This window comes from Candoia aspera, chromosome 6, assembly GCF_035149785.1.
Source record: "Candoia aspera isolate rCanAsp1 chromosome 6, rCanAsp1.hap2, whole genome shotgun sequence".
Taxonomy (NCBI): Eukaryota; Metazoa; Chordata; class Lepidosauria; order Squamata; family Boidae; genus Candoia; species Candoia aspera.
Genome location: NC_086158.1, coordinates 36,250,518 through 36,278,054, shown reverse-complemented (window position 1 = coordinate 36,278,054; position 27,537 = coordinate 36,250,518). Strand labels below are relative to the sequence as shown.

The 27,537-nt window shown below is 35.4% G+C and overlaps 1 protein-coding gene across 1 annotated transcript; it reads right to left on the bottom strand.

The window, feature by feature from the left end:
• Window positions 1–26: 26 nt before the first annotated feature.
• On the bottom strand, window positions 27–27,537 carry COPB2 (COPI coat complex subunit beta 2). The gene is made up of 22 exons (XM_063306718.1): window positions 27,439–27,537; window positions 25,562–25,699; window positions 25,093–25,179; window positions 23,413–23,539; window positions 22,903–23,051; window positions 22,002–22,148; window positions 21,619–21,718; window positions 20,051–20,193; window positions 15,659–15,858; window positions 15,195–15,305; window positions 14,718–14,806; window positions 14,522–14,628; window positions 13,924–14,067; window positions 13,422–13,552; window positions 12,704–12,911; window positions 12,005–12,115; window positions 10,855–11,069; window positions 10,190–10,282; window positions 9,921–10,101; window positions 9,764–9,829; window positions 1,618–1,707; window positions 27–346 (listed from the first exon to the last, which is right to left on the bottom strand). Exons 1-22 carry the CDS (start codon window positions 27,439–27,441, stop codon window positions 254–256), a joined length of 2,733 nt encoding a protein of 910 aa, XP_063162788.1. The 5' UTR covers window positions 27,442–27,537; the 3' UTR covers window positions 27–253.

Here is a 27,537-nt window from a genome sequence, read left to right as displayed (position 1 = left end):
AAATCAATCCTTCATACACCAAAGACTGAGGGGATCTGAAAGACATTTATTGGAGGATTTTTAAATCATGTGATATGTAGTTGCTATTGTATCTAAGGGAGCCTACATTACAATGGATAATTCTATATCTGTACTGTAAAACACTGTTCCTGTTTATTTTTCCATGTTAAATATAAAAAAGGGCCACTTTTCAACAAGAACACTGCCAAGCATAGGGAAAACTAGGTGTAAGAATGTGCATCTTTTACAAAGTTCAGTCAGACATTTCTTCATCCAGAAAAATATCGGTAGTATCAATATCTTCCAGATCCAAGTTATCCAGGTCTACATCCAGGTCCAGTAATGCCTAGAACAAGACAAAAAACCTCTAATGTCATCTTATTATCAGAAAAGTAGTCCATCTTGCAAGTTGTAATGCTCCTAAGTATTCATTGTTTAGTGACACTATTCTTCTACTATTATCTTACATGGCCATTGGTCTTATTTGGATCTAAATTCAAATTTAAGTCAAGCCAAATTCTTTGCATAGAGCTATCTTGTGAGGAAGAGACATGAATTGTATATGGCTCCGATGCTTCTTTCCATTTTCATAAACAATGGATGATAGATCCAGGATTATAATCCATCCTGATACTAATATACACTGGCAGCTAATACCACTCTGTCAGCTGTACAATGAACAGGAAATATTTAAGTGTTAATTTGTTGTTAGAGTAAGTAGACAATCCTCATGCAACAGACACAATTAGTTATATGGTTATATAAGTAAATGGATGAGATTGGGATTACATACCATAAAATCAGTATCAGAATTAAATTAAACAGTGCAATAGTATAAACTAACAGAACAGTTGATAATAAGCAAACAGCTTGCAAAAAAAAAGTTACCATATTAGGGATACAAAAGTTAATCCCTGGTTTTAGCTTTGGAAATACATAATTTGAAAATTATAAGATCAGCTTTAATATAGTAAAGCCATTTTAGTCAAAATAATATGAACTACAATTATTTAAGCGTTTTGCTATGCTAGATCAATGCTGAACTTCATTAACCTGTTGATTTTATTTGATATGAACAACCATATTCAAATACAGTTTATTTCTAAGGAACAAACTGGAAAATAAAACTAAATATATTATGGTAAGAACACACTAACAATAATACATACTTTCTTAGTGAGTTTCATACCCAAAGCTGATTAAAAGTGTTAATGAGAAAGATAGTATTCAAAATGTAAAGAAAATCTAATGTTAGGATAAGTCAATCATTGTAGTTGCATGGAAGAGTTTACATTCAGCACAATGAAGTTAGCCTGTCATTTAAAAATATTGTTTATCTTAATCCCCTACTGATCTTTTAAGACAGTTAATTAGTATCTTAGTAAGGTAAAAAGCTCCTGATTATTAGCATCCTAAATAGAGGGACAATTTACATAAAAAAGTTCACCAGCTTGCAATTAACTTATATGATTACTTGGCTCCGCATAGCTTACAAAACAGCTTTCATTTTGACACTATCAAATAGTAACTTGAAACAAGAAATTACAGACGTGTAGTAGGATTAGAACTTCTCAACTGCTAATTCCTTTCTTTCTTGTATGGTACACATAAGTTTACCTTTTCATCTTTGATCTCAACTGGGTCCTTCTCAGCAACTGGAGGTGCTATTACAGGCTTAGGAGATGGGACTAATTCATTGTCTGGCTCCTTATGATAAGAGAGAGAGAGAGAAAAAACCCTATATAATGAAGAAATAATGTATACCATTTAATTATTTTACTGACACATCTTTTCCATCACTTGGGCGTCTCTGTACCATGGATCTGTTCTCCTAACAAACTGAACTGGACCATCTATTCAGTGGACTTTAGAAGCACCAGATAAAATTTTACTTTGAACATCACCATGTTATTTCTGAAGTAGTCTGAACTATATGTGTCATGATATAATCAATGTTACGTTATTCAGCCAATTTACATCAATTGCATAATTAGGCAACTACACTTATCTAGATGCTTTTCAACCCACATGGGATGGAAACAGCATCGATTGCTCTTGTAGATGACCACTGTTGTGACCTGGATTGGGAGGTTTGTGCCATGGTATCCTTCTGGACCACATGTGAGGATCAGAGGCACTGTCACAGCAGTTCTGTTCTTTCCTAAGTGGATGGTCTAGTTGAGGCAGGGCAAGAAGTTGGCCCAGTGGGAATCTCCAGGGCTTATTTCTCTCCTTCCACTTCTCATTGGCTCTTTAATATCTAAACAAAACTAACGGGGTTGAGGTGACATTTGCCACTTTGAGATAAATGGTTTTACATCTGCATCCTGGGTTCAGTCAAAGATGTAAAAATACTGATTTTGCATTTACAAGCTTCTTGGGTCAAAACAGGCTGTAGTTGAGGAAATGGAACTACTGAAAGAGAAAGCCCATGATTGTGGGTCCTCATGGACTCTTGGCTGCTGCTGGAGGGCAGGTGGAGGCGATGGCTAGGAGGCCCTTTCTCCACTGTCTGTGTCAGATTCCTCCAATCAAAGGGTTCACGGAACCCTTATCGGAGCATCTTCCATCACTTCCTTATCAATGGGATAGACTCTCTGTCGCCAGATGGGAGGGGGTGTTGGGTTGGAGTATGAATTGCATTATTATGGCTACAGATTTATGATGGTTTGCATCAAGGCCAGTCAGTAGAGATACACCAGTAACACCACCTGGATGGGAAGTGGGGTGATGTACTTTCATGGGAAAGGAAGGCAATCAAGGGAATGTAGTTTTAAATGTATGTTTTAGTGGGAATTCTCCATTCGCAGCTTTACCTCTGTCCTAGCCATTTTGCTTCATTAAACAGTTAAGGGATCCTGGTCTCCTGACTGTCACTGTGTGAATGCTTGAATGGTCTAGTGCTGACAGTCTGCAAATATGCCAATTATGGCCCTAATCTGCAACAAGAGGCTTTGTCAACGATTCACACCATATTCCCATTTAGCAAACTAGTACATAAGTTCTACCTGGGTTAGGTTTGACAACCATTTGAAAACTGCAGTTGGTGCAAAATGCAACAGCCTGCTCTTTGGAAGATGAGAACTGCTTTAGATATGCCACACAATGCCTGTGCTATGAATCCTGCATTATCTATCAGTAGCTTTCTGTGGGCAATTCAAAGTGTTGATTTTCTATAGCCTATATGACTTGGATCTTAAGTACTTTCAGGACTGCCTTCTTCATATGGAATCAGCAGGTGCATTATGTGCTCCCTGGTAAAATTTTGTTAGTGGTCCCACATTTCTAAGACATCAATGGGCAAGGATTGTAGGCCACATTATTCAATTGCAGACTCAATGGAATAGCCTTCCCCTTGAGGTCAAGTTAGCACGTACACTGACCACCTCCCCCAGAAGCTAGTGAAAATTCAGCTCCTGGGGTAAGCTATCATCTGGGACTATTTTATTGTACTGTATTGGCTTTGTATATTCCTTTATTGTTTTACAGGAATTAGCTGCCAAATACACAATTTAATAAATAGAATAAACTATTACCAGAAATTCTGATTTAATGAACATTCAGATTTAACAGACAACTTTTCCACCTGAAATGTACATTAAATTGAAGTTTTACTACAGTATGCTAGAGCTTTGTTGTGATGGGTACGTTAAAATGAACATCTCACTTCCATGTAAAACAGGAGGAAAGTAATTTACATCCAATTATATACTGTAACTGGAGCTTCTTCTAACCAAAGGTTACTTCCTATACTTGAGAGTTACAAAACAAAACTTCAAAACTTCTGAAAACTTCTAACATTTTCACTTGGATTCAGAGCAAGGAAACTCAATTTGAACATTTTCATTAATTTGCAATTTAATTTCATCCAAATGTCTCTCATGTTTGGAGTGATTATATGCCTTCAAGTTGGTGTTGACTCTTAGCAACCACATAGATAGACCTACTCCCGGATGATCTGTCCCAGTCCTGGTTCTTCTGATCTTCCAATGGTGCATCCATCACTACTGTAATTGAGTCTATGCACCTTGTTACTAGCTGCTCTCTTTCTCTTTCTTTCTACCTCTCCCAACATTACAGACTTCACAAGAGATTAGGTATGTCCAAAATATGCTCATTTGAGCTTGGCCATTTGTGCCTCAAGTGAGAACTATATTGAAGATCCGTTCGTTTGTTTTCATGGCTATCCATGGTATTCTCAGGAATCTTCTCCAACACCAAAGTTCAAAAGCATCAATATTCTTTCTATCCTACTTCTTCAAATTCCAACTTTTGATTCCATAAAATGTTATAGGAAGACCATAGCCCGCACAATTCTGTTGCCTCCAGGTACATACAAGGGACATTTGACTATGTTTTCCAAGGGTTTCGCTGCTACTTTACCAAGTGCCTCTGCCATTGTTACTAAAGTGATTATCCACATCTACAATCTTCCTATATTGTTGCTTTCTGATATAGATACCTGCTTGCTTTCTCTGAGCAGCTGGAATGACCTTCACACCTTGGATGACCCTGCTGGTGACCTATATACCCTTGGAGTGCCCTTTCTTTTGAATCCAAATGCTGCACAGCCTTATTACAAACTTATACTGAGGATGAATATGTTAATATGTTTTCTACTACAGATTAAGGTTACTATGGTAACCAATCATTTTGGCCGGGTGAAGAGGTTGAATTTAATTGTCCCCTTTTCACGTGTTAATGGTTGCATTGCCTAAGGGAGGAACTTGTTTTAGTTTCAGTTTCCCTTCTGTGTAGGCTTGCAGAGAATATGCAGCTGAGAGAAATCTCTCCTCTCAGCAAACAGCCTTTAAATATGTTTGTTTTCTGTAAATAAAATTATTTTTATAGAAATGCCTAGTGTGTGACTTTTCTGATCTCTCCTGGGCCAAATGCTTTCTAGCATTCTGCCAACAGGTTATGGGCCCAGTAAGCAGCCCAGTAAACCTAGTAAGCCCAGTAAAACCCAGAGAGAATAGAGAGATCAGCTCCACACCTCATGCACAATTTAAAGGCAGGTAGCAAAGACCTGTGAAGATTTTCTTTGGAGCCGCCTGGAGATTTTCCAGCAACTGCCGGTCTACAGGACAAAGAAGCCAGCTGAGGTGACTTGCAAAAGAAGGAAGAAGCCATGGCTACCTCCCAGCCCTCAGCGATGCCTCTGGAGCGCCTATCAGAGACCAACTATTTGAATTGGGCCCTGAAGATGGAGATGCATCTTCACAGAGAGAATCTTTGGCTGCCAATTGGTGAGCAAACCCCCCAAAATTCCAGTGCTGAATGGCTTAGACAGGATGAGTGGGCTAGAGCCACCATTATCCTGGGAGTTGAGGACAATCAGCTAGTCCATGTGCGAGGTATGCAGTCTGCAAAGCAACTTTGGGACGCTTTGAGAGACTTGTATGCAAAGGCAACAGCAGGGAGTAAAGTTACCCTGACAAAAAAGCTGTACAAAGCCTACCTTGCAGAAGGAGATAGCCTTCCTGAGCACCTGCATTATATTCAGCAGCTGTTTGTTGAGTTGCAGGAGAGAGGAATGGAATTTACACCTCTCACAAAATCCTATATCTTCCTGTCCTCACTGAATGAAACGTGGGACACGCTGATTTGTACCCTGGAGGTTATGCCTGAAGCAGACCTCACCCCATCGTATGTTACACAGCGCTTACTCGCTGAATGGGAGAAGAGAGAGGAAAGATTCCCCCCATCTCTTCTGGAAAGCTGCAATACCAGAAAACAAGGGAAAAGAAGGGAAAGGAAGCTGAGGCCATAGCGCTAGCCAGCCAGCGATGCTTCACCTGTGGTTCAGCTGGACATTTGCAGAAAGACTGTGCCTTGAGACCCAAGAGTAGAAAGACAGAGAAGAAGAACACAAGGGCAACACAGAAGAAGGCTCTTCAGACAACCCAAATTGCACAGGTTGCTGAGAAGGGTAATTCTGATGTATGGGTGTTAGATTCTGGGGCCAATTGTCATTTATGTAATTGTAAACGCTCTTTTGTGTCACTGTCTAAAACTGAAAGACGAAGTGTATCTTTGGCTGATGGGTCTGTGACCAAAATTATGGGACAAGGTGACTTGTATTTATCCGCTTGGGAGAAACTGTAAAAGGTGTGTTGTATGTGCCAAATTTACAATCAAACCTTTTATCTGTGGCACAATTGGCTGCAACAGGGTATGTCATAACATTTAAGAAAAATGGTTGTGAGATACGTAAAAATGGAAAATTGTGTGCTACTGGTATATTAAAAGACTCCTTGTACATTGTGCAAAATGCAAGGAAGCCAAGCTGCAAGGCTGCAGTTGGCAACACTCCATATCATGACCAATGTGTACACCTGATGCACAGGAGATTTGGTCATGCTAATTTCAAGTATATAGCACAAATGCCACAGCTGTGTGCTGACCTAAAGATAAAACCCTGTGACAAATGCTTAGATTGTGTAGTTTGCAAAGAATGCAAAACACTAAAAGCTCCTGTGAGTAAGCACAATAACAGAGTTACAACTAGACCTTTGGAAATTGTACACTCTGACATTATTGGTCCTTTGGCTCCAAGTCTTGGACAAGCAAGGTATGCTATGACCATCATTGATGATTTCTCAAGATACACATTTATCTACATCTTAAAACATAAAGATGAGGCATTTGAGAAATTTAAAGGTTTTGTGACATGGGCAAATAGAAAAGTCCCTAGGCCTGTATCTGCACTCCAATGTGATAGAGGAGGAGAGTACCTTTCTCACAAATTCAAAAGGTTCCTAGCTGAAAAGGGGATAGAACAAATTCTAACCCTTACACCCCTCAGCAAAATGGTGTTGCTGAAAGAAAGGGCAGAACCTTGCGAAATGCAATGGAATGCATGCTTAAAGATTCACATTTATCTTTTAAGTATTGGGAAGAGGCAATATCTACTGTCTGTTATGTACAAAACAAATTGTATAACTCTGTAATTCAGGACACTCCATTCCATTTGTTTTATGGTGTGAAACCAAAGGTAAACCATCTTAGAGTGTTTAGTAGCACTGCTTGGGTTCATATTCCAAAACAACAGAGAAGGAAAGGAGGCCCCACAACAAAGAAAGCCATCTTTGTTGGCTATGAACAAAGCCAAAGGAGCTACAGGTTCATAATGGGAGAGAAATTAATAATTAGCAAAAGCACTTCTTTTGCTGAACAAAACTGGGGGAGATTAAACTCTAGCTCTCCAGTTGAACTGACCACCACAAGAGAACAGCAAGGACTTGCTGATGGTGATCTTTTGCCTGATGAGGACATTAAACCAGAAAAGCAAACTGAAGATCTGTCTGATGAGACAGATGCTTCTCAGGAAAGCGATAGGAGTCAAAATTTAAGTCCTGTATTACCTCGCAGATCTCAGAGGAGTAATAAAGGCGTTCCTCCATCACGTTTTCAGGCTGAAACAGTAAAGACATTTCACATATTCACAGAACCTGAGTCTTTAGAACAAGTGAATGCTTTACCACCTGAGATTGCACAAAATTGGCATTCTGCCATGCAACAGGAGTTAGCATCCTTGAAAGAAAATAAAACATGGAAACTGGTAAATCTACCTCCCAATGAACGCTGTCTAGATTGCAGGTGGGTTTTCAAACTGAAAAGGGATGCTGATGGCAAAATCCAAAAATATAAAGCAAGGTTAGTTGCAAAAGGGTTCACTCAAAGGAAAGATTTAGACTTTGACAAGACTTTTGCACCAGTTACTAAAGGTGAATCAATTAGATTACTGTTAAAAATTGCTGCACTCAAAGGAATGTCAGTTCACCACTATGACATTCAAACTGCATTTCTCTATGGAGATTTAGACCACAAATTATACATGCAGCAACCCCCTGACTATGAAAAAGGGGAGAATCTAGTCTGTGAACTGCAGAAGTCAATCTATGGGTTAAAACAAGCTGCTAGATCCTGGAACCAAAAATTAGATGAAAAACTGCAGAATTTTGGTTTTGAAAAAGGAAAAGCAGATCCATGTGTATATATGAAGAAAGACAAACAAGGCTGTATGTATCTGTGCATTTATGTTGATGATTTGCTGCTGTTCACACCAACAGAAAAACAAAGGCTTGATTTTGAAGCCTGCATGAAAAGCCATTTCACATTAAAAAGCCTTGGAACTGTAACAAATAACCTAGGTTTGGAAATACACAGGAAGAAGGATGGTAGCTTTCTGTTTAACCAAAGGGGAGATAATGTTAAAATAATGTGAGTGGAAAGACATACAGAGTTGTCAAAGCAAATTGGTTTGTATCTTATTCTGTAGTATAAAAAGGGGAGTGTTTTCTACTACAGATTAAGGTTACTATGGTAACTAATCATTTTGGCCGGGTGAAGAGGTTGAATTTAATTGTCCCCTTTTCACGTGTTAATGGTTGCATTGCCTAAGGGAGGAACTTGCCTGAACTTGTTTTAGTTTCAGTTTCCCTTCTGTGTAGGCTTGCAGAGAATATGCAGCTGAGAGAAATCTCTCCTCTCAGCAAACAGCCTTTAAATATGTTTGTTTTCTGTAAATAAAATTATTTTTATAGAAATGCCTGGTGTGTGACTTTTCTGATCTCTCCTGGGCCAAATGCTTTCTAGCATTCTGCCAACAGAATATTCACTCTCATTTGAACCCCTGTTAAAATCAACTATTTATGCAAAAGGACTTTTCAGTACGTTTATAGTGCAATATCAGCTACCTGAGAGCCAGTTTGGTGTACTGGTTAAGGCATTGGGCTAGAAACCGGGAGACCATGAGTTCTAGTCCCACCTTAGGCACAAAGCCAGCTGGGTGACCTTGGGACAGTCATTTTCTCTCAGCCCTAGGAAGGAGACAATGGAAAACCACTTCCGAAAAACCTTACCAAGAAAACTGCAGGGACTTGTCCAGGCAGTTTCTGAGAATTGGACACGACTGAACAGATTAAAAAAAAATCTACTTATTTTTTAAAAAAATATACAAAGCCTTCAAGCTGTAGCTAGAAGATACTGCTTTTCAGTGATAGCACTGATGTTGTGGAATAGACTTTCCAAGAGATCAAGCTAGCATCCTTTTGATGGCCTTCAGAAATTTATTAAAAACTGAGTTTTTCCAGAGAGCATGCCAGTGATTTTCATATCCTGCTCTATCTTTTACTTTTTACGTTTGCTGTTATGGTGTATGCAGCTTTCAATTCTTTCTATACCAGAACCTTTAAAATCTTCACATTAAGTAGCCAATATTGGACTGTAAATTTCTTTTCTTTTTGAATACCTAGTTGATTTGAATATCTGAGATATTTCAGAATTAAAACAATTCTGAGGAAAATAAATGAAGAAAGCTTACTTGCCTATCAGATTCAACCCACTGTATTCTATATTTTATAGAAATATATAGAATCATTTATATAAACTTATAAAAAGAAAGTGTGCTTTGAAATGCTATTAAGAATTTATTTGTACCAAGGATTGACATTTTTTTCTGCTGAATGCTGCAGTCCTGGGGGCCATAGCAAAAAAAAGGGGTGGGACCATTCATCATGTGTTTTTTATGTATTTTTTTTTCCCTGACAATCTTTTTTTTTCTTTTTTTCCCTACTAAGTAGGTAAAGAGAGAGATCACTTTGATAAGTCTGAACTGCATAACTGAAAGGATTTAGAAATCATGCAAAATTTCAAAAAATATTCAGTCTAAAAGCCACTTTTTTTTTCCAATTTGCCCAGCCTGCTTTCCTTAATGCTCTCTAAAAAGCATGCTATTCCCAAATTTATTAATACTAACCTCTGATACTTCATTTTGCAGTGCGAAACCTTTGGCTTCTTCCAAGATATTTCTTTCTTCATTTGGCTAACAAGAAAAAAATAATAAGCATGAGCAGAAATTCTTTGACACTCAAGATTGCTAAATTCTCAAAGTGCTGCAACTTGCATCAACTTACAGTAACTAGAGGATATTCACTGGCTGGCCGCGATATAGTTTGGGATTTTTTGATAAACTCTTCAGCAACAAATGCTTCTTTTAATCCAGGGAACAAGTTTTCATACTCTGTGGGATCAGCCAGGGACTCAGCAGCTTTCTGATTCACTTTAGAAAGATTTTCTCTCCATAGTTTTACAACCCTGACAGTGAAACAGATGACCATTGCAAGTAGCTCAGTTTTGAACAAAATGTTGATAAAATGTAACACAGATTTCGCAGTTCAGTTACCTTGAAACTTGACTTGGCAAATATGTTCGTGCTAAGAAAGCTGCTTCTGGTAATCGTCCAGTTTTAATCAAAAGCTCAAGACAACTGTCAAGCCTACAATGAGACAGGATTTTTTTTTTTTTAAATGCATTTAAACTAGTAATATGACAGAAGTAGGAAAAGTGTGTTTAAAATATTTCTAGCACGTTGAAAAATCTATCATCAAAATAAACCTATTAATTATTGTTTCAATATGCTTCTGGTAATCGTTTTAATAAAAAGCTCAAGACAACTGTCAAGCCTACAATGAGACAGGATTTTTTTTTTTAAAAAATGCATTTAAACTAGTAATATGACATAAGTAGGAAAAGTGTGTTTAAAATATTTCTAGCACGTTGAAAAATCTATCATCAAAATAAACCTATTAATTATTGTTTCAATATGGGCTCCTGACACTGGGAGCATGTAACATTAATACATGCTGGCTGGGGAATCCTGGACTTGAAGTCCATGCATCTTAAAGTTATCAAGGTTGAGGAACACTGCCCTAGAGTGCTGGCAAGATTGTGGTTGCAGTGCTCTAGACAAAGAGAAAGGTTATTTGTATATTTTCTAAAAGCCAGTATTTATTTACTGACGATACTTTGGAAAACACTACTGAATATGACAGAATGTTTGATACTTACTCTCCTTGCAGAAAGTAGCTCATAAATGCTACATTGTTCTTGCCATCTTTTTCTGCTGCTTCAGCTAGCTTGTTCACCATATTAGTATTTCCTGAAGCTGTGGCCAAAAGCAGCAGGCCACCATAGTCTTGTGCATGATGCAGACATTCTTGGGCAAGGCCAAACTGGCACTTACTGATAGCAAGTTCAGCTAGCTGTTTCCACTTCTGCTCAGACTATAGAAACAAAATATTTTCATCTTTTGAGCATCAACCATGTTTAAATGGTTTTGAACATTATTTGGTTCTGCTAGTGCTTATCTTTAATTTGTTTTACACTTTCCCTCTTCCATATTACTTGAAGAAAAATATCAAATTTAAGGAAAAAGTCTTATGCAACTGTTTATTGTACCAATATTATGAATATGCCTTTTCCAAAGAGCAATACATGTTTAATTTATAGCTGCCAGACAGTTCAACATTCAGATTATGATCACTAAACTAAAAACTTTCAGTAAGAACTTATCAAGATTTTGTGCTAGCTGATGCATGACCATTTCTTATCTCGGAGGAATCAACTTAATATTTCATAACTTTTCAAAATAATCAGACAATAGATATAAGAATCCTTCTTCAATGATTCAGAGGAATGAATCTTACTACTCCTTCAGTAAGATGTAACTACTTTAGACCCTTCATGATTTATCAATAATTTGGACAGGACCTATTTTTAAATTCAACCTTGACAAAAATACCTGGAATTCATTCTATTTCCAGGCACCCAGAACTTTGCTTCTTTCACACAAGCCTGCCTTTGTGCTGATCTATATTATTATTTTATTTATTTTTTTACTAGGCTTATATGCAGCTCCAGTTATGATTAACTCTGAGCAGCTCAGTAATAGGATTAAAAACAAAACACAAAAATGTACTGTAAATTACCTGGATTCTGAGGAACAAGCATATCGCATACATGTATTTACATATAACCGTTCATATTCTCAGAGAGGAAACAAATACAATGACCTATACACCAGAGACCCATTGAAATAACACTCTTAATTGCTTTCAGAAAAGCAAGTGGAGTTGGGGCCAATCTAATACCTGGGAGAACTGTGTTCCAGAGGATGGGTCACTACTTCTATGATATTTTTAAAATGATGCCAGCATACCTCTGCTTCCACTGCAAGTTGATATGCAATCTTCAGCTCGCCAAGCTGAAGAGCAAGCTCAAAGCGATGTTCAGGGTCTGTTGATACTGCAAGTGCTTGCTGTTTGAAACCCTACATACATTTTTAAAACAGCAACTTGTCAATGACACAATTTTCTTAGCATCCCATAGAAGTCTGCTTCATTCTGATAGCTACATAGTTTCAAATATTTAAGTGTTAACTGATACACAGATCACATTTTGCTAAATATGCAGCCGGTTGCAGTGCTAGCCTGTTAAATCAAGAAGGAGCAATCATCTGGCTGCATGTTGTTTCCCCCCCTTTCTGACTTCTTACTTTGTGGCTCCTCAAGCATATCAAGATGGTGTCAATAAACCATCTTGCAGCAGCATTTTTTCACTTTTCAAAAAGCACGCACTAAAATAGCCTGAGTGCACCTATTTTACATTCACGAATTACAAATAAGGGACTGAAAATGTCCTGTCCTTTGATAACATTGCTGCCTTATTAATACACCTTATACCTTCTGAGCCCATAATTGTTCCCTCTCCCCCCTGCCCACGCAAAAAATAGTGGAGCATCTTGACTTTAAACAACAGAGCACCTTTGGTTGTTCACAATATAAAAGTGCACTATATAATAGATCCTTAGTTGTAATTCACAACTAAGACTTGAAAGACTAGGGCAACCTTTTTTTACCTGCTTCTCAAGGAAGTGTGCAACTCTGGTCCTTTGTTCCTTTGGAATTGTAGGGAGAACTTTGTCGGCCATGCTGAAGTCTCTCCTCATCACTGCAGTCTGATATTCTAGCACTGAGACTAGTAAGGAATAACTCACTATATTTAATTCTTTGTCACCAAGGTAAAGTCTGTTGTCTTTGGGGATATACCCTAATAAATACATTGTTCTTTGAGAAAAGAAAAAAGGCAGAGAAAAGTATGTTAATTTAACACAGATGTAAAGTAAGATTTTGAATAGCTGAGTCTGAGAAATCAGAAAGATCAGGAATAGTTATTTACCTAGTGTAAATAGGTAAATAACTTCAGCAAGCTTGTTCTAATTATGATTAGATACAATTTAGTCTGCTATGAAGCAAGGTTTTGCTCACACACCAAGAACAATGAGGTACTATCAAAACATAATAAATATGCTAAGGCACGGATAATAGTGGGAAAGTTTCTCAGAAGCAACCGCTTAAAAGCAACTTTGCTATAACCATAGATCTCTAGAATTCTTCTCTTGCCTTAAAATGTACTTACTGAGGAAAAAAGCTGAGAATATAAAACATTGAGCTTTATGCATTATGTTGAATGAACAATACAGAGTTAAGATTCTGGAGTCCTCCCACCTTCAAGACTTCACTCCACTCTGAACACAATGATTTTACATCAACAAGAATTATATCTTATGAACTTACCGGTCCAAGTGTGCAATAGTGACAATTTCTCCTCCAACATAGTAGTTCAGCCTGTTCACAGAACTGGTATAAATAAAACAATCACCCACCCAAAGTCCTGTTTTCACAATCTCTTGAATTTCACCAAGGACCTAGTGGAAGAGTAAAGATTTTATATTTTGTACTATTCCAATAGATTCAGCAAAATTTCACTAAACAGAAGTTTGGCCATATTGGCAAATGAATAGGTTATTTCGTGAGCTTTGAAAATGAAGAGCTCTCAAAATACAAATCTGCCAAATTAAATTATATTCTGCTAGAAAAGTAATAAGCGAAATATGAACATTCACTATTCATATAGTTTCATACAATATTATGAAGCAAAAATGCACAAGTTTTATAATTGATTCACCATTCACTCATTTGTCAGGAAAATACATCTATACAAATACAGTCGGCTACAGGTTTATTCTTTATTTATTAATATTTATTGACAAGGGATCATATCCCACTGTGCAGGTACCTCAAAGGCATCTTCAATGCCATCTTCAGTGACTCCCTCATGCGTATCTTGTGCAGCTGCAACTTTTTCAGAGAGGTATTTCAGAATGAAGAATGATTCTTCTGTAGCTATGCAGACAAGTTCACCAGAATCAGACCAGAAAATCTAAATCAAAACAAAGTCATGGGTTGTGAAAAGGAAGTATATTAAGCTTATTGCACTAATGCGTATTGCAAACATTTTTATTTTTCTTCAAAAGAATTAAAATTAGTATCAGCTTGGCTTTGTAAAATTTAAGCTTCATTTATTTGTTTATTTACAAGGTTTATAAGTCATTTCAAACAATCAACTCTGAATGGCACACAGCTCCCCAAATATGTAATTTGGGATTAAAAACTGATCAGTAAATATAAAAGTTTAAAGCAAGCCACACATTATAATTGCGTATAAAAATCAAGAATTACATTCATTAGAGTAAAATAAATTAATCACATGCAGGGATAGGCATAACAACCCAGCCCCCATGGCTTCGTGAAATAACTAGGTTTTCACCAGTGTTCTAAAAACCAAGAGATTCTTCTATAATCATTGAGATTCAGCTTAAATAAAACTCACTCACATGTTTGGGCTGTATTTCAATTCTGCGTATCAGTTCTGTATTTTCCCAGTCATAAAATGCCAAACCATTGACAGATCGGACACCCAATAAGAAACCACCATAGATACCTGCATCAGAAAGAAACAGAAATTAGTATTTTACTAGAAAATGCTCCATCTGACTAAGAAGAATACTAAGCATTAAGTGCATAACTTGCCTTCAGCTCCAAAGTCAGGTTTAAAGGACTTCTTCTCTTTGAAGTTTTTAAATATCTTGACACTGCTGTTGCTTTCTCTGATTGCATACCTGCACATAAAATAATTCAATATAACAGCAAACTTCAACAGGTTAATGCACATAGTAAGAAGCAGGCAACAGTAGGTACAGAGAATGCCTAGAGTTTGCTAAAGCACTTCTTTAAGTTATTCATGTTTTCCAAGGCTCAAGAAAAATAAGTGAGACTTGGATTACATGTAACCTACCAGCCATGCATGCCTTCACAAAATCAGAATATCCAGCCATTATTAAAATGTTTGAATAATAAAATTTATTTTTTAAAATTTCTCAGGTAAGTTTCATACTTACCAAGAAAGATGAGTAGCTCTCTCAGAAATGCAACATATCTTATAACTTAGCTTTTTCACGTGCCACATAGGATAATATACAAAAATATTACTAGGGTGACTCTACTTACTCAGAAGAATCATGTGCCCAGACAAACTCCTGAGCAGAGCCAAAGCTCTTGTTTCTCAGGGCCATAGCAGTGTAAATGATGTATTCGCCATCCCCACATACTACTACAAACCTGAAAGACAGAAACAACAAAACAAAAGCATTAGTAAATAGGTATATAAAAAACAGTTTGCCTGCAAGATTCAAAAAAAGTATTATAAATAAAAGTATGTAAAACATCTCAGTGGCACAGCACATGCTTTGTAAGCACAAAGTCCTGGGTACACTCAAATAGCACTGTGAAAAAACATACCTGAAACACATAAAACTATTGCCTGTCAATGTCAACAAAACTGGGCTTGGCAGTGATGCTCTAATTCAAAATAAGAGCTTCATACAGTATATTTCTAGAATGCTTTGGCTCTACATATAATTTAAGACAAGCCTCTTTACTGAAACACTTATCTTCTGAAAAATGAACCTTACCGCCCATTCGGATTATGCTGAATAGTTTGAGGATATATTTCACAGCTGCCCATATCTTTCACAGCAAGAGGCAGCCTCTCCCCATCTTTGATTTCTGTATCTCCCATTGCTTTGAGATTAGCTTGCTGAATTTCAGAATGCTTGGCCCAAATAATCTTTCCATTTGCATCCATTGACATGGCTGGCTCTTCTCGACCAAGCTGATAAGGAGAACATCAAAATGAAAATAGAATAAAACATCCTATACATCCAATGAACCACTATGCTTACATCTGTGACATTTACAACAAGCCCAAAGAATCTCCAATGCAAAATGCTCAATACGTTTTTGTTTCTCACTTATGAAAAATATGCAATCATTGGGATTTCTGGTGTGGGAGCAATGGCGTCGGGTTGAACTCTACTGAAGCTCCGCAGACAGAGTTCTCATTGCGGCTTGATACGAGCTGGAAGGATTTTTCCAGATCGAAAGCAACTCCTGGCGAAAGGAGCTGTGAGTGTGAAAGCGAAAGTGTTCTCCGGGCAGCTAACAAGCAAGAATAATGGCAGACGTTGTTTCTTTGTGAAGCAGAGATTCAGCTGGGAAGCACCTTCTTTTTGGTAAGCAGAAGCTGCAATTGAACATCTTGTTAAAAGACAATACCCTCGACCACCCCACCTCCTTGACTATTTTACAACTGAATAGAAGAAAGAAGAAGAGACTAAATATAGCTGTGGAGACTCAGGAAAGCCTGGTGAGTCGCTTTATTTCGAAATGGGTAGATGAACTGTGGAGAGATTAAAAGGAGAAAATAAGGACTACAGGAACAGAGTGCAAGTTAATTATTAATATATAGTAGCCATTTTCTTGCAACTATACTATCTGTCGCCATATAGTGGACTTGATGGATAAAAGTTGTATAGCAAGTTTCTTCTTATAACGTGGTGGATATAACCTTTAATATACTGTGTATATTATATGAACACTATAACAATGAATACCAGGAGGCAAAATAGAAGAGAATCGGGAATAGGAGAAAATGACAGACTTCGAGCAATGTTTGAAGAGTTTTCTGGAAAGACTTCACAAACAATCTTGCAAAATGTAAATATAATGTTGGAAAAACGTTTTGAAGATTTTGAGAAATGACTGAAACAAAATTTAGATAAAATAAATGAGGAAATAGATGGGGAAATAAAAAAGGTGATTGAAAGAGTAGAAGAATTGGAAGTAGAGAAAGAAAAAGAATTAGACAGAATAGCTCTTTTAGAACTAAGAGATAAGGAATTCAGTCTGAGGTTTAGGGGTATACCAGAAGGAAAGGAAGATGAGAATAATAATAGTCCGAACACTAGCAAATTTACTAAATTGGGAAGAAGATAAGATGGAAGGAGATTGAGAAGATGTTTTGTATAAATTCAAAATATGCACAGACACATAATAAACCTAGACATATTGATTGAATTTTCAAGGAGAAAAACTAAAGAGATACTACATGCACACTTTGACAATAGAATTAGAATTAAAGGAAAGGATATTATTGTGCTCAAAGAAATACCAATAAGAATTTTGAGAAAAAGGAAGGAATATGTAGGTTTAACGGAGATGTTGAAAAGAAACAACATACCATTTCGCTGGGAGAGATTAGAGGGGGTAAGCTTTACCTTTCAGGAAAGGAGGTTTAAGTTGAACTCAGTGCATAAGGTTAAAGAATTTCTAGAAAGATACAGAAAGGATTTAGATCATATTAAGACAAATATCAGAGAAACAAGCAGAGAAGAGCCAGCCACAACTTCTAAAGAATACGAAGAATTACTGGTGTGATGGGTATTAGTTATATAACTTGGAATATTAATGGGGCAAATAGTCCCCCAAAAAGGAAAAAAATATTTCACCATCTTAAAATCTTTAAAAACGATATTATTTGCCTCCAAGAAACACATATTAAAAAAAAGGATGTAAAGTATCTAGTTAATAGAAAATTGGGAAGTGAATTTGTAACAGCAAATGAAAAGAAAATAATGGTATAGTATTATAGGTTAAATCTTACTTAAAACCACATTTACTATTTTCTGATGATCAAGGGAGATTTTTAGGAATCGAAATTGAATTTCAAGATATGAAAATAATTGTAGTGGGAGTATATGCACCCCATAAAGATACAAAGGTTTTTTATGAGAATATAATGGAAGAATTATTAAAATATTCTTATACCAGTTGGATATTAATGGGTGTCTGGAATGGGGTTACGATACCGGCATTAGACAGAAAATCAGATAAACAAATTGGAAAATTACCAATTTTTTTTTGAATTAATGGAAAATTTAGCTTTGATAGACGCATGGAGACACAAAAACAGTTTAATGGAATACTATACTTTTTTTTCTGATAGATTCAAATCCTTTTCAAGAATCGATATGGTTTGGGTATCTAAAAATTTAGCAAATAAAATAATAAAAGCTGAAATTTTACCAAAAACATTTCAGACCATAACCCAGTGAAAGTTATACTCAAGAGGATCTCTAAATGTACAAAATGGAGATTGAATGAGAGTATCTTAAAAAAAGAGGGAGTAAGAGGGGAATGTAAATTAAAGAATTAAAAGAATGTTTTGATATAAATTTGAACAATGAAGTGGACATTAGAACAGTTTGGGATGCTAGTAAGGCAGTAATGAGGGGACATTTTATATCTTTGGACTATAAAATAAAGAAACAATATCAACAAAATGTTCAATTAATAATGAATCAAATCAAAATAAAGGAAAGAGAATTACAAGAAAATTCATCAGACGAAAATTTAATATATCAAATCAAATTGTTACAACAACTTGAGCTTATGACAATAAAAGATATGGAAACAAAATTATATTATGTAAAACAAAGAAATTTTGAATTTGCTAATAGACCAAGTAGATGGTTGGCTTACAAATTAAGAAGAGAGAGAGAGAAAAAAATAATTACTAGAATAAGAGACAGTGGGGAAGATGTGGTAGATAAGAAAGGAATTAAAAAAGCATTACACTGAAGGTCTGATTAAGATCTCTTCGCCATGTAGATTTTATTATACTTATATTTTTATTGTATTTTTAATTGTAATGGTTTTATGTTTTAATCTTGTTTTATTGTAAGCCACCCAGAATCCCCCCATTGGGGAGAGATGAGCAGTGAATAAATTTATTAAAGGAAGAAAGAAAGAAAGAAAGATCAGAATTTGAAAAACAATTATATTTAAATAATGATCGTTATTATCACAAACGTATAAAAACTTGTTACAAACAAATCAAGAAAATGAACAAGTTAAAACATGCATGATTAATTGGGCAAGAAATATTGGTTATGTCATTCCATTAGAAAAATGGGAAAAAATGTGGACTAAAGATTTAAAGTTTTCATTATGTTATAATTTAAAGGAAAATTTTTGAGATGATGTTTAGGTGGTACTTGACACCACAAAAATTAGCAAAAATGTACAATAACACCTCAAATATATGTTGGAAATGTCAGCAAATGGAAGGAACGTTCTATCATATGTGGTGGACCTGTAGCAAAGCTAAAAAATTTTGGGCACAGATTCATGAAATGTTTCAGAAAATTTTTAAGAAAAAGATTGGAAAAAAAACCAGAATTTTTTTTATTAGGTCTCTTTGATGGCGATCAACAAGAAAAATATAGTAATTTGATGCTTTACATGATCACAGCAGCCAGATTAGTATATGCACAGTATTGGAAAAGGGAAACTATTCCAACAATGGAAGAATGGATAATAAAACTTATCAAATTAGCACAAATGGCAAAATTAACATGTCTAACGAAAGATAATATTATGAAATTTAAGGAAACGTGGCAACCAATTCTAGATTACCTGTATTCAGTTGTTGAAAATGAAGTAATGATATTGGGTTTCTTAATGTAAAGAAGTGAATATTTAGAAATAAACAGTAAAATAAGAGTTCAAAATTATCGGGAGTTACATTAGGGGTTTTAATATATATCTTTAGCTAGTTTATTCGGAAACTTTTTACTTATATGATTTTGTATATGTTGATACACCTTTTTTTCCTTTTGAGAAAGAAAGGTTAAAACCGTAAGATGTATCACCAACATAGTACATTATAGCAAGGTGTGTAGAAATGTATGTTGATTTTTTCGTTATTTTGTTTTGTTGAAAACTCTTCTTGTATATATGTCTTGTAGAATTTTTTTGTAGAAGTTTTTAATGAATAAAATTTTGTAAAATAAAAAAAAGGTAGTAGAACAAAATAACAGCACAAAAAGCTGCAAGAGTTCAGTATCGTAATGCATATTTCAGAAGACCAAATTCCATTAAAAAAAGTCCAGCAACTCAAAAAAAAAATGCAATCATTCAGCTGATGGATAGCTACAAGTATAGGTTTTCTAAGACAAACATACTTTGACAATGATGCTACCCTCGTCGTATCCAAGGGCCACATTATTTGATCCTCTTAGGCTTGCCACACACCACACTCGTTCCATGCCATAATTCAAAGTACTTTCCAGGCGATAAGTGCTCGAATGCCAGATCCGAACAGTTCCTGTGTAAAAAAACAAAACAATGGGAGGGAATAAGAAGAGGGAGCAAGAGGAAAAAATCATTCGATCTATGCTTGATATAGCTATTGGGTACAATATTATTTAGATCCTTTCAACAACAACAACAAAATCTATGCTTTCTGAAATGTTAACTGCAAGAAGGATAGAAGAGAAAATACCAATTCCTGTACATACTGGTACCATGAACAGCATTCGTTTGTAGTTTTCCATAAAATATTTTCATATTTTATATGAATAGATACAATTATAAAGAATAGATAATAAAACAAAATACATAATTATTAAAACGACTCAGGCTTACTTCAGATGCAATATATCCACAACCACGCCTAAACAAGCATGGGAAGAAACCGAAAGAAACTATTTTAATAAATCAGTCTGCAGTTATATTAAATTTATGCAGGAAAAAGATCTCTTAAAACTGTGATTAATATTGACAGAATATCTATTTTTTCCTCTAATCTATATTCATTATTCTAAGGCACCTAAATAACAGAATATTCTAAATATAATACACAGTTATTATGGTAGTGAAATAATATATTGTATTAAACTGAGAAGATGGAGCAATAGATGGTCTACATGTCTAGATTTAACAATATGTTAAAATTGAGCTAGCGCTATATTAATACTTTATGCATATATATTTAGTTTCTTCAAATGTTACTCATTTAATTACTATTTTGTATATTCTAGTTATATTAGCAATGTTTTATTTTTGGTTGTACTTCATATCTTCCAGTTGTTATACTTTGCCAATAAAATATTTAAATGTGAAAAAAAATCTCTCAGAAGTATTTGATAAGCAATTGTACTTCCCAAGTATCCATTTCATTTCAAAAGGAATGATTACTGTTAAATAATCACAATCTAAAATAGTCTCTGGTGGTAAAGGAAAAAACACTCATTTATTGATTCATGCAGTTATTCAACGTTTGGCCTTTCTTGAAAATATTTTATGGAAAACTACAAAAAAAGCTCTTCACGGAACCAATATGTACAGGAATTGGTCTTTTCTATCCCTCTTGAATTTAACATGTAGTCATAAGTCAAATGTTAAGAGAAAAAACTGAAATCTATTGTTTATAATCAATGTAGGCCTATGTGAATAAAAAAAAAATTGTTTAAAATAGTATCTAGAAAAAAGTATTGAAAAGGTAATTCAAAATAGACACCATAAATAAACCTAAACCATGATTTATTACTGTGCTTCCTTCACAAACCAAACCAGAAATATTCCAATTAAATGTGGATTTGAATAATTTATAGCACCTTAAAGCAAAACATGTATACAATATGGCTGCTGTAGGTATTTCAGTTTTCACTGTTATAATGGGAGCGGGGTGAGTGATCTAACACTCTAAAGAAGGTGTTAAATTAGTTTCATAGATGTATAGCTAGATTACCATCTTCAGAACCAGTGATGATAATAGGAAGTTCAGGGTGAAAACTGACACAAGAAACATTCTGTGCATGTCCCTCCAGAATCTGCACACAAGTTTTATTCTAGGAGGAAAAAAAATGAAAGTGATTGATAAAGATTTAGTTGCACTGATAATAACAACACTCATAATAATTTATTAAATTTGTATGTGGCCCAACTCTCCATGACACTTACATAATTATAATACAAAGGAATGACACTTTACAGAAGCATGTTTAGCATTCTCCAACAATAATCTTCAACAGAACAAAAAATAACCATAAATCCAGTTTTTAGTTAAAACCCAGCATGTTCACCTATTCATATTATCCCCCATAGGTTTAGGAATAATAGGACATCTCATACCTGGTAATCCCAGATCTTAACAAGGCGATCATCTGCTCCTGAAATTAGGTAAGGCTTATCACCTCCACTGTAATAATCAATACTATTTACACCTTTCTCATGCCCTTCTAAAGTAAAGTTGGGTGAAGAAGAGCCAAGCTGCCACACCTTGCAAAAGTAATGAATTAATTTTTTTTAAAAAAAGAGGCATAGTACATGTATCACCAACACTTAATAAAGTTGATACAGACATAATGTGAATCTGAAACCTTCAGCCAAATTAAACTTACAATATTCTGCTCAAATTCTTGTGACTAAAATTAAATGAAAGGAAAAAATAGATCAGTCTAAAAATTTAAAATCTTACATTTTAAGTTTCTTCAGATTTCTAAATAAATGTAGAAAAACTCATTGAATAATTCATGAACTTGCTGAAAGAATTTCAAGGTTATTCAAGAAAAGGCATAGACATAAGAAAAACTTTTTCTTAAGGTCAAACATTTCTGCATCATGAGAAGTCTGTCTTTGCTATAATATTGAATCTCTACAATCCGTGCCTTGAACTCCCAAGCAATCACTGATTAAAGCAGAAACTGCATTCCAAAGAAAACTATCAATATACTAAACATACTTAAAAGTAACACAAAGGGCCTTGCTATTTTTGATAGAACAACTACTGTAATTTCAGTGCCAAATATCATAAGCAATATACAGTATATTAGTTTAACTAGGTTTTTGTCATATCAGGCAGCATGAATATTGGTATGAATAAATGTTTCAAATCTGGCAATTGTCAGTTCTGCTGCTGGAGTAGTTAAGCACTTATAAAGAATGAGTGTATTTTATTTCAAATTAATAATTCTGACTTTCCAAGTAATAGTAGTAATAGTAGTTACTACTTCCAAGTAGTAATGCATTATACCTTGATTGTTCTGTCCAGAGAGGTACTAGCGAACTGGTTATTGTCCTTTGGATTTATAACAATCTGCATTACATAATGAGTATGTCCTTCAAACACTTGAGAACAGGACCATTTTTTATCCCAGTCCCATAGTTTAATAAGCATGTCATCTATGAGAGAGAAAGAACGTAAATCATTGCAAGATTTTCTGTCACTACTGTTACCTGCTTCACCAAAACTGCACATTTTTTACTACAGTGAAAAATTTAACTTAGGAACTAAGCAGTCTATATTTGTTTTGTTTTTTTAAACATTTTGCCTGAACAGTCTTGAAGTTTAGAAAATTTACTTGACAAAGGGAGGAAAACCAGACAACACATCAGGACCCAACTATAAATACTGGCATTCTGTAGTTTTGATAGAATTGCATCAAGTTATTCAATTACCAACATGTGATTCAACCTTCAGACAGAGAATTTTTTTTCTTACTAAATGGAAAGAAAGCTGCCAAGAAAGAACTGATAAACTTACCACTGCTAGTTAGAATAAAAGGCTGTGTAGGATGCACAGCAATGCAGCGGATATAATCTGAGTGTGCCTCAAACATATGTACCCTTTCCAAAGTATTATAGTTGAAAACTTTAATTTGCATATCATCCTGTGGGGGAAAAAGATATCTCAATGAAACCCCTTATTTACAGAGAAGTTAATTAAACATAAGTTTATTCATACAAACACAAGGCAAAGGAATAAAGTAAAAGCATCACTGAATCAACTATTATGATGAAAGACTGAAAAATTAGTGCAGAATACAACATTCTCAATGATGATGAAACATTCTCAGTGTGGAATATACCATAGTGCAGTTGTATCAAGAGTGGAATTTGGGAGAAAATGGAAACTGAAGGAAAGGAGAGTTTCATTGTTTTATCGTTTTTCTTTTTCCTGACAACAAATTGTTAAACTATTTTCTTTTACTGTAGAGGCTGGCCAAAGACCGTAATAAAGAAATTCAGTTAGCAAAAGTAAATGATTTATTGAAAAATAAAATAAAATTAATGCCCCCACAGCGTGAATGAAATTAGGATGTAAGGAGAGATGATGTGGAAGATATTTGTAAGAGCAAAAAGAACATCATGAAATCCCACAGATGTGTGTGGCAATATGCTAATATAATGTATAAAAAAGATGCCTACTGGAATGCTGAAAAAATAATTTTATTCATTTGAATTTGTTAGCTGCCCAAATCCAACAGATTCTGGGCAGTATCCAAAACTAGAAAAAACATAAAAATATCATATCAGACAGACCAGTCTAAAATAATCTTATAAACAGATAAATCAAACAAAACAAAACAGGGATCCTAGACAAATAATAAAACATCAACCCCAGGCCTGCTACCAAAACCAGTTTTCAATAGGCTGGGATAAAAAAATCATCTAACAGTGAGTAAGACAACAATATATGATATCTCCTTGACTGTTTAAAACAGTTATGAATGAAAGTATAAGGAATATTGTGATGACTTTAGAGGCTGGAGATAGGTCTATGTACTTTTCTATGCATACAATGAATACTCGATTATACGATTCCTGATTATATTGTTTTCTGTTTACAAACTGGTTCTCTATCAATATCATGGAAACTTTAATTAACACTACTCTGTGACTCCTCTCAAGGTTTAATGATGTGCTTAAATACTGAACCAAATTACTTATTATATTGTAGTACAGTATAATTTTGTTGTTTGCCTTCTCTTCTATTTTTTCCTTTTTGGGGATATTAACACAATAGAAATAATAAAAATACTGAACTACATTTTATAACCAAAATACATTTAAAACAGCTTCACTCTAGGAAACTGAAGATATCACTAGCATTTGGATTCTCAAAGCAACCTATCTCATCCAGATATTAAAACAAAACTGGTCAACCGTTAGTTGGGGGAAAATCCAGTAGTGTAGGTAAACTGTCCATGAATCCTAAATTTCCATATTAGAATTGTGCATATATTTTGTTAATAATTATTAATTTAGCAATACAATATTTTAAAAAAGATCTGTGGATATAAAGCCATAACTAGACATAACAAATTATCACAGATAAATTTGAACTTCAGGATCTGTAAATTAAGTAAACTATAGGAGATTCCAGAAATAATACTTAAATTATTGCTTTCATAAATATATATGACACAAATGAAAAACTTACAGCTCCTGTAACAACCCAGTTCTTTCTTGCCACAAATTTAGCTGCTCTGACAGGTAAGTCACATACTTCAAAAGTCTTCACTAGGGTCTGAAAATAAAATATAGTTTTAATTTTTTTCGTGCAAATAGATCTTTCAAAAGGATAGCTTTCAATTGTCATGTTAATTATAGCACCCTAGGTTATAACTATAAATTTATAATAATTTTGTTCTAAAGCTACATAAACCTAGTATTTTTGGGAAAAGAAATAATGAATAGTTCAAAATTCCCCGGATGCCTCCCAAAAGTACCATATATGCAACCTTCGGTGGGAGGATATGAGAGTTAATTAAAAAATATTTGTATTGCATCAAATGAATTTTAAAAAAGCATACATAAGGAAAATATTATTTGTGCACAAATCTACCTCCATAATAACACCAATTATCCTTTCACAAGGGTTTACCAACTAAGTTTCATATCAAGCTTACTTGTGTTTCATGGTTCCAAACACAAACACTGCCATTGTAAAGGCTAGCCAACATCCATGGTTCTGTGGGATGCAAGTCCACACTCTTCACTCGGTCAGATCGAGCTGTTAGTTTCCGCTTTATATCAAGTCGGAGAGGCTAAACAGAGGAAAAATTATTAGGCTATTTCAAACACAAACAGTAACTGTGTGTACTGTAAGAAAAAAATGAAGATAAAAGCTCCGTTATATTTATGTAAGATAAACCATATTTTTATGTGCCAGTTTGGTTTCTCTTACAGATGATCTTTGAAGTGGCCCATGAATTTTGTGAATCCCAGACCATAAAACAAAGCAAGCAAACACATATTGTCACTGACGCTATAGAAACATTCATTTTTTACATAAAAAGATCACACTATCCATCTAGATTAATGAAAGTAAGAATTATGTCAATGCAAAACAATTACTGCCATAAAAAAATAGTTTTGGGCAACTCCTAGAAATGGGCAGGGAGAGAATTGTACAGACAGAACAAGAGGCTTCTAACCTGACAGAACTGTCAAACCACACTAGAAGCAAAAGCCTCAATATAATTTTTTAAAAGTATGATAACACTTTAATATATCCACAACCATTAAGAGAAAGCAAAGGTCACTGGCAAGGCATATAGGTTACATGCTTTAAGTTCAGATTTATTCCCAGTCCTTCTGTTAAGAATAATCAAAAGTAGGAACATTCTGAAAAGGTTGAACTAATGATAGTACTGGATCAAGCCATGGCTATATTTCACTTTAAAAAAAACTAGCAGTGTTATTCTCCTCAGTGATAAAGATCCTCTGTCTGTTCAAATATGCATTTCAGCATCTCTAAAACTCTGAAACATGCAGGGTTAGTTTTGAACAAGTAAAGGACTATCATTTCAATAATCATGCAACTTTACCACTGACCTAATCAATGGATTAGCTATGGGGCACCTGCGCATATCTTTTAGCCCTGGTTTAGTATGTCTATATAAAGGCAACCATATCTATGCTGGAAAAATATGGATGGCCATTAGATGGAAACACATAGATACAGATAAACTCTCTTTGCTGCCGTTAATGGTTGTTGAGTTAGCTACAGTTACACTGATGGAAAGGGCATGAATGAAAGCAGCAACTGCAGCATTGTTGAATGTTCACACATCATCATATTATAATGTACAAATAAGAGAAAGTTTGCCTCGAAGCCTTTTTCTCAGCAACATCTGGAACAGATGTTGAGCTATCTCCCAGGTAAGGTAACTGACCAAAGATTGACCCAGATGGTATGCCCTCATTAAGCCCTCTCAAAGCATATGTGGAAATTCTGCCAGGTTCAGGGTATGCTTTCACCATAACAAAGAGCACCAACAAATCTCAAGGCGTATGAATCCAAGCGGGGCTCTATCACTTTTGATTCAACAGCATCTAATGCAAAGGCAAATTGGCAGAAATAAATTAAACCAAGCTTCAGAATCAACAAGCGTTTCTCCTCTCCCAAGCAACTTAAAAGGGGTTGCCACTTTTCCACGGGAAGCAGATCTGTCTTTTGCAAAGAAATCAGCAGATACGGCTTAGCTCTCGCCGTACGTTCGGGCCGTAACCCGTAACGGTTAGATGTCTGCTTATTGCACGGCTCATAAACACGCCGAGCTTCTATTGATTAATCTACGGAAGCAACTGTTCGGAAGAGCAACACTGAGCGCAAGGCTCTTGTACGAATGGAGGAGGTAGCAAACCAAGTCTCTTCCACACGTATTCCAGACCCGACCCTTGCTCAGTCCAGCTATAACCATTCCCCACCTTGGCCTACTACTCATAAGGAAGCCTCCACCAAAGCTCCCGTCTTTGGGGCTCCCGACCAGCCCCAGCTTACCATGGCGCTGGCTCCCGCCTCGGCTACTCAAGCCACCCAACTTGCTGAGGTCCGCTCCCAGCTCAATTCACCGACGTGGAGTTTCCGGCTTCAGTTTTT

Bases quoted from the DNA above. Each gene is read 5' to 3' on its own strand.
- COPB2 (XM_063306718.1), bottom strand. The intron at 25,180-25,561 runs GTAAGCTTGATA...TTTTATTTTCAG, and splicing joins TTTGGAACCATGAAACACAA to ACCCTAGTGAAGACTTTTGA. The intron at 1,708-9,763 runs GTTAGTATTAAT...TCTTATCATAAG, and splicing joins TGCAAAATGAAGTATCAGAG to GAGCCAGACAATGAATTAGT.